General features: G+C 42.8%; 1 protein-coding gene across 2 annotated transcripts; it reads left to right on the top strand.

Annotated features, from left to right (window-relative positions):
- Window positions 1-2577: 2577 nt before the first annotated feature.
- Window positions 2578-3732, top strand: LOC119298543 (predicted GPI-anchored protein 58). Of its 2 annotated transcripts, none has more exons than XM_037575902.1 (2): window positions 2578-3210; window positions 3305-3732. In XM_037575902.1, exon 1 carries the CDS (start codon window positions 2647-2649, stop codon window positions 3181-3183), a length of 537 nt encoding a protein of 178 aa, XP_037431799.1. In that variant the 5' UTR covers window positions 2578-2646; the 3' UTR covers window positions 3184-3210; window positions 3305-3732. The 2 variants fall into 2 exon arrangements, with proteins under 2 accessions (XP_037431799.1, XP_037431798.1); XM_037575901.1 differs by having other exon boundaries at window positions 3300-3732.
- The last annotated feature ends 4373 nt before the right edge of the window (window positions 3733-8105 follow it).

Genomic DNA, 8105 nt, shown 5'->3' with positions numbered 1-8105 from the left:
GTATTTGAAAAACGTCGAAAGTGTATCAAAAAATGTTTCATGTGCATGTTAAAAATGTACTTTGTGTAGTGAGAAAAATAGACATGTGTAAAAACGAAAATTGGTTAAAACCGACAAAGATACAAAGAGAAAAGAAAAAACAAACAATACAAAGAAAACAAGAAACAAAAAAAAGTATAACAAAGAAAGAAAAACCAAAAGAAACTAGTGAAAAAATATAGCCATGGATAAAAGAAAGCCGAAGGAAACCAATGAAACATAAGGGAAAACCCAAAGGGAAAATGAAAGAAAACGAAAAAAAAACATTGCATTTTTTTAGGACGATTGCAGAGTGGGCACGCGAGGGACTGCTCTAATGTGCCGGCCCGATTTGACTTGTGATATGTCTCTTCTGTATCTATATTTTTTTTTATTCCATGCTATTATGTTATCTGTTTTGGATGTTTTATATGCATTAATATGCTATTTTATATTATTTTAGGGATTAACTTATTAACCTAGAGTCCAAACGAAATAAAACATTCGCGATAATTTTTCTTGGACCAGAAGACACCCCGGAGACTTGAAGATCAAGTCAGAAGAGCCACGAGGCGGCGACAAGGGAGGAGGGCGCGCTCAGGGTGTAGGGCGCACCCCCCTACCTTGTGGGTCCCTGGTGACTCCCCTGACCTAATTCTATCTCATATATATTCACATATATTCCCAAACCATCAGAAGCATCCACGAAACACTTTTTCACCGCCGCAACCTTCTGTTCCCGTGAGATCCCATCTTGGGGCCTTTTCCGGCATCCTGCCGGAGGGGGATTCGATCACGGAGGGCATCTACATCAACTCTGTTGCCCATCTGATGAAGCGTGAGTAGTTTACTACAGACCTACGGGTCCATAGCTAGTAGCTAGATGGTTTCTTCTATCTTTTTAATTCTTAATACCATGTTTTCCTCGATGTTTTTAAAGATCTATCCGATATAATCTTCTTTTACGGTGTGTTTGTCGAGATCTGATGAATTGTGGATTTATGATCAGCTTATCTATGAATATTATTTGAATCTTTTCTGAATTCTTTTATGCATAATTCGATATCTTTGTAATTCCCTTCGAACTATCGGTTTAGTTTGGTCAACTAGATTGGTTTTTCTTGCAATAGGAGAAGTGCTTAGCTTTGGGTCAATCTTGCGGTATCATTTTCCAGTGACAGTAGGGGCAGCGAGGCACGTATTGTATTGTTGCCATCGAGAATAAAAAGATGAGGTTTATATCATATTGCTTGAATTTATTCCTCTACATCATGTCATCTTACTTAAAGCGTTACTCTGTTCTTCATGAACTTGATACTCTAGATGCAGGCAGGAGTCGGTCGATGTGTGGAGTAATAATAGTAGATGCAGGTAGGAGTCGGTCTACTTGAAACGAACGTGATGCCTATATTTCATAATCATTGCCTTGGATATCGTTATAACTTTGCGCTTTTCTATCGATTGCTCGACAGTAATTTATTCACCCACCATATCATTCGCTATCTTGAGAGAATCCTTTAGTGAAACTTATGGCCCCGGGTCTATTTTTCATCATACTAGTTTCCGATATTCTATTTTCCATCATATAAGTTTTTGATCTACTGTTTTGCAATATTTTACTTTTCGATCTATAAAGCAAAAAAAAACCCAAATTTTTTTTACTTTATCTTTTGTTTAGTTTTATCTATCTTTATCAGATCTCACTTTTGCAAGTGATCGTGAAGGGATTGACAACCCCTTTTATCGCGTTGGGTGCAAGTGTTTGATTATTTTGCAGGTATTGGTGATTTGTGTGTTGTCTCCTACTCGATTGATACCTTGGTTCTCTAACTGAGGGAAATACTTATCTCTACTTTGCTGCATCATCCTTTCCTCCTGAAGGGAAAATCAACGCAAGCTCAAGAAGTAGCAACTTGCCATGTTAGCAAACACCAGCAAACACACTCAAAGTTCAAAATAGACCGGGATCGGAGAGTTTGATGTGCTGAGTTAAGAGATTGAAAGTTCGGTGTTTGATTTAGCTTTCGTGTATAAATTCAGGATTTTTTTGGATTTTTTTCCAATTGCAATCCTAAAAATCAAACAAGAAGATGTTCGTGTCGACTATGCGACCAATGTGGTGATTTCGTCAATCTCAACATGTTGTGTCAGCTCAGCTTCTTGAATGCGCTCATAGCAATAGGATGTGTGTGTGCGCTAGTAGAGATGAGTGTATGTGTGTATGTGAGCATCTGCAATTGTATTGTGTAAAAGGAAAGGCAACCAACAGTAAAAGAGATATTAGGAATAGGAGACAGTACAGACACAAGCGCTCACACGTGCATACACTCACCCCTATGAACGCACACACGCATACCCTACCCCTATGAGCACCTTCGAGAGACTGAGCCGGCATATCATTTTAAGATTTAAGAAGTCACCGTAGGCGCCTCGTCGTCGACGGAAACATCTCCTTCTACTGAAAGCGCATCGCCGAAAATCCTGAAATAAATTCAGGAATAATGCAAGCACCAGGATTTGAATCTGGGTTGGGATACCACTATCCACCTAACGTGTCGATCTGATTTTAACAGGTGCAGCTTCAGTCTGGCGAGTCCTCCTCCCCGTCCCTCTCCGAGCACTGCGGCCATGGCCGCCGCCGCCGAGGTCGGGCCGATGATGGCGACGGTTGCCCTGGAGTGCGGCGGCGACATCTCGGCGTCCCAGGAGGACACCCTCGCCAACTCCTCCTTCCTCGGCGCCGGCAACGCCCCCTCCGCCTCGCAGGCGCGGGGGGCCGAGGACGACGACGAGGAGGTCTTCGCCACCCCTCCCGAGCTCCCCCAACAAGACCCCATCACCATGTGCAGCCTCCCCTTCACCCCCAGTCCCGCTCAGCCCCAGTCGCCCTCGCCACCTCCCTCCGACGACGACGACGCCGCCAAACCTCGCCGGAAGCCTAGGGTTTGCACCAGGAAGGTCAGGGGCGCCAAGTTCAGCACCCCAGCCCCGACCCCGAGCCCCAAGCAGCAGCAGCAGCCAGAGCAACCGCCCCGTGCCGTCGTCGATCCTCTCTACAGGGCGATGCTCATGATCCCCACCGCCACCGCCGCCGCCGCCACCACCAGCAAGCACGATCCCTTGGAGGACTTCCTCGCGCTCGCCCGCCAGCGCGGCATCTTCTAGCCACCCACCCATATCCATGGCCGCCAGGTACAGAGCAATGCAGCACTGACAATTTCTCTCCCCTGAATTTCACATTTCTGATGCCCACCAATCTCACCTCCATTTGAACATTTCAGTGCAGTGCAGGGCAGGGGTGCATCCTCCTCCACTTGGACCTGCAAGCAATGTTGCCGAACCTGATTGGCACCGTCTCTCATTCAGTGATGTTATCAAATGAACAAAGCCTGGTAGCGCCTTTTCCATGATTGATAGGTAGATAACCGTGAGAATTTTGCCGATGGTAGTAGTTATCAGTTAGGGAATTTCAGTCATGCTGTCAGTGTTTCTTATGCTTCGCCGTTCTGGGTGTTCAGTGCTGTGGCCAAGCACCAGGATTCAGTCATGAGTCATGACTACGAAGATATATGTAGTTAGATAGGTTACAGCAATGCAACACTTCCTATGTCTCCTTCCTTCACCATTTTGCCACTCCAGTGCTTGTGATGTGTGCTGGTTCTCTACTCGCAACTCTGCACCTAGAAATATGAGCCTGTTTCAGTTTTCTATGAATGACGACTGCTACTCCTGTGCAAATGCTTTGGCCACGCCCACCATCATTTGCGGTGTTTGTCTTGCTTCACGATGCACAAAAATTGCAGAACACAACCATACCCTGTTTCAAACTGATTTGCGTACTTTACATGTATTCACAATCTTGCAGTCCACTCTGTTAAGCTGTTGATGTTTAAAAAGGAGAAATACATTCATTATTTGTGGTGTTTAACTTAGCCTTTGCGGTCATAACGAAAAGGGGGGAAACTAAATCGAACTAACCACCTACTTCGCTCGTTTGATTGCTGAATGGTTCCTTGCATTTAGTTTTTTTTTTCGCCTATCCTACCGAATTCGTTTGATGGGATCTTGCGAACCATCAGTGCTTGGTTGATCGATAGTGAAATTTATATAACACTGAAGCAAATAAACCTGACATGCTTAATCGGTCAAAATCACAATGTTTTTTTTTCTTTTTTATGGTTGTCGTGTCCTGTCCTGGGTTGGATTGTATGGCAAAGTAGACATCGTACAACTATAGTCTCCACGATAGGTAGTGAATGTTCTGTTCTGGTTTTCCCTTTGCTGTATGAATAATCAATTTGGGCATTGTTCTTCAGGTGTTGTCATCTTCCTCTGAGTATCTGACACTCTCCGTAAGCATGCATTCTGTTTTTTGTTTCCGGAGGCCGTCTGGTTATCCTCCATGTGGCTTGTGCTCATGCCCCATGTATCTTTACTTACTTATTATGGTCGGCATGTGCTTTTTCCTGGATTGTTTCGCCGGGCACAGTCAGCCACCATTGACTCTGTTCTATTGCCCAGGATTTAGGTCAGATGTCGCTTCTGGCCTCTGTGCCTGTGGGAATTGTGACTGGGCTGCCCACAACTTTGGGGGAGCTGTGATCCTATTCTATTATCTTGAGTACAGGTAGAGTAGCACGGATAACCAGTTTATTTATTTGTCCGGTGGGTCGTGTGATAATAATATTTGGGACCTATCTCGAGTCTTGCTGCTCTCTTAAAGTTTGTTCTATGTGATTGGGTGAGCGTCACGCGCCTGTTGACTGTCAAGCTTCTCTTTTTTTATTTTTTGATAACGAGTTACTCTGAACCAGCTTTTGGATTTTCGGCTTACTGATGTCGGTGATTGCATATATTACTCCCTCTGATCTGAATTAATTGACGCAGCCTCTATGCAATGTCCATTTTACATTGTGCAGAGACTGCGTTAACTAATTCGGATCGGGGGGAGTACGTGAATCAAGTGTAAGTCCTATTGATCTGTTTTTGTTTCTGGAGACTGTTGAGTTATCTTATCCTCCGCGTGGCTTCTGTGCATGCTCCATCGGAGAGGCAGCTGGTTTCTGGTTATGGTTGACATGTTTTGGCTGGCATTATGCCGAGTTAACGTAAATCTGAGATTGTTTTGCTTGCCTTCTCCTTGGATTGTTTGTTTTGCTCGGCACAGTCACCACCATTGACTCTGTACTATTGCCCAGAATTCGAGAATTGAATTGGGAATTGCCCAGAAGTTCGGGAGCGCCGTGATGACCAATTTGTTTATCTGGAAGAACGTGTACTAACATTGGATTGGATTCCCGAGTCTCGTTGTTTTCTTATTAAACTTTGGTCTTGGTGATGGGGTGAGCGTGAGGCGTTGAAGCTCTACTCTCCAGATTATCTGTTATTTCTAGTGAATTGTCCTGAAGCAGTCTTTGGTTTTTTCCCTTTACTGACGTAGGGGAGTGGATATGAGTACATAATTTATAAGCACAAGTAAAATTTACTCAAGAACCTCTATATAAATGTAATCTACTAGTACTAAAAGGCTGCAGTAGTTGACATTATGTTGAGGCATAAAGAACCACTTAGAATAGCCAAACAGATTATATTTGTCGAGAAATGCAAAATGGTATGGAGATGATCCTCATTATTTATTTTGACCCATTGTATTATTTCCTTGTGTATTCATGTAGGAGGTTTTTGTACATGTGTCTTTAGTTTCCCTTTTATCATCTCGTCCAAGAGAGAAAGTTCTTCTAATTCTATGAATCTTTCGAGAATCCTTTTCTCTTGAATATCAGTTAAGAGAGTTTCGGATTGCCTGGTATTCCACCAATTCTTAATCCAAAGTTCCTGACAGGATGCTGGAGCACCGTGGCTGCGTAATTATGTTCTAATTTTGTTTCAGTGCGTTGTGGAATCTATTTAGTCCTTTATTTTGACAAACGCTACTGCCACTTCATCTACGGTCATAATTGTCGGTTGCCCTGCGTATTTTGTTCAAGGGTCCGCCTATGCTTAAGTCGACTTCTTATCAGCTTAACTACACACAGAATCAGATTATGTGAAACTGCTCATAGAATCAGCCGTGTGCAGAATGGGCGTCCAGTTCTCTCCAGGTGTTGCAACATGATATTGTAGAATGAGTCACGTGTTGCCTCTATATGCTGAGTTGCTAACACTGAGTTGTTTCGAGTTGTTTTACTTTTACCTCAAATATGAGTGTTTCAAACGTTTTTACCTTTTGAGTTTTCTTAGCTTCCGATTCTACAGACCCGGAATCTGTTAGATAAGCATAGGAAAGAAGAGCATGCCCATCCCCAAACCTCTTCCCCCGTGACCAAGAGGAAACAAGGCTGAAGAAGGAGTAAGAACGTCAATAGTTGATAGGGGATGAGAACCAATGTCGAAGAGCACATCAACAAATTGCACATCAACAAATTGCAATAGGGGATGAGAACCAATAGTCTCCAAAGTCACCAGGGACAAACTACACCTAATCTACAACTACGGGAGGAAGGTACCCTCGCCCTACCCACAACTGGCGAGGTGGAGGCACTAGTGCAGAACCGGGCAATAGCACCGGTTCGTAAGGCCGTTTAGTGCCGGTTTGGTAACCGGCGCTAAAATTTAGGCACTAAAGGCCCCCCCTCCCCTCCTTTAGTACCGGTTCAGCACGAACCGGTGTTAAAGGGCAACCACGTGGCACGAGTCAGCTTCGGGGGCAGGGAGCCCTTTAGTATCGGTTGGTGTCACCAACCGGTATTAAATGTTAGGGGGGTTTTGGGTTTATGATTTCTTTTTCATTTAATTTTGTGTTTTCCATTTAATTATTTTTCGTTTGCTGGTATTTTACGATACTACATATTGTACACGTTATGCATATATATAAATAGAATTTCTAGTAGAACCGATCATAATATATATATATATATATATATATATATATATATATATATATATATACAATTTCTCCTAATTGGTGTCTTCGGAGCCAGTGGCATTAGCCTAGCTAATTGGTGCCTTCGGAGCACGATAACAATTGGAAGTGGTTCGTGGGGGCGGTAGCGGGTAATAGTATTCTCCTTTGGGATCTATGACCTGGTCGAGCAAAAATCCCGCTATTTCCTCTTGAATTGCTTCTATGCGGTCCTGTGCTAGGAGCTTGTCCCGCACCTCTTTAAACTGTTAAGAAGGAGATCAATATGCATGTGTATTAGTTGTGTGACTAGATATCGATAATGGTGTAAAAATTGTGAATAGTGTTCTGACAATCGATATCGTACCCACTCCTGTCTTTGAGATTTGCTCCTTTCGGACGCCATCATGCGAATGTTCTCGCAAACGTAGTATGCACATAGATTATTCCTCGGTGCCTGCTTCAGGGCCTTTACGAGAATGAAATTTGATCAGATAATAATTAATCAAGCATGATAATTAAAGAGATGGCAGCTAGCTAGTACTACTTAATTACTTACCTTGGATCGATACCATTTCAGATTTTGTTTCCATGGGCCTGGAGTGGCCCTAATGAACTTTGCCCAAGCCCTACCCGCCGACAAAGAAAATAAATAAATGGGTTATTAAATAGTTGTTATCAGGAAATGACGAACTAATTAAATAGGCCGAGATATAGTTAATAATGATTGAAATTACCTGTTGACTATCCCCTTCACGATGTAGTCACTTGCTTTCTTAAGTAGCGAGTCTAGTACTTCAACTGTTCCTTCATCAACTTTAATGATTAACAAGATCCAGTGAAATCTGCATGCACACACGTTTGCATGTCTTAATTAAGCGGGCATATGTAAGCAAAAATATGTAGCTATAGCTAGTAGGGAAAAACAGAATTTGTAGTACAAGACAGTGTGACTCACTGGAAGTTGTAAGGAAGTAGTATATCTTCATTGTATTTGAGTTCCTTGAAGAACTGTAGCATGCTTTCCTCTACACTTTTTTCGTGATATGGATCTATTTTCCATGTGTATTCATTAATGGTATTTGGGTCAACGAACCCAATGCCATAGCATCCACCTTTTTTCATTTCATAAATCTTCATCCTGCATAATACCACAGAAAAGAATATAGTGAGGATAATTACAGGT

This window comes from Triticum dicoccoides, chromosome 5A, assembly GCF_002162155.2.
Source record: "Triticum dicoccoides isolate Atlit2015 ecotype Zavitan chromosome 5A, WEW_v2.0, whole genome shotgun sequence".
Lineage (NCBI taxonomy): Eukaryota > Viridiplantae > Streptophyta > Magnoliopsida > Poales > Poaceae > Triticum > Triticum dicoccoides.
The sequence above is the reverse complement of the archived record's forward strand: the minus strand, read 5'-3'. Positions and strand labels throughout refer to the sequence as shown.

What these genes read in the sequence shown, in the direction of transcription:
- LOC119298543 (XM_037575902.1), top strand. Translation starts at nt 2,647, where the DNA reads ATGGCCGCCGCCGCCGAGGTCGGGCCGATGATGGCGACGGTTGCCCTG.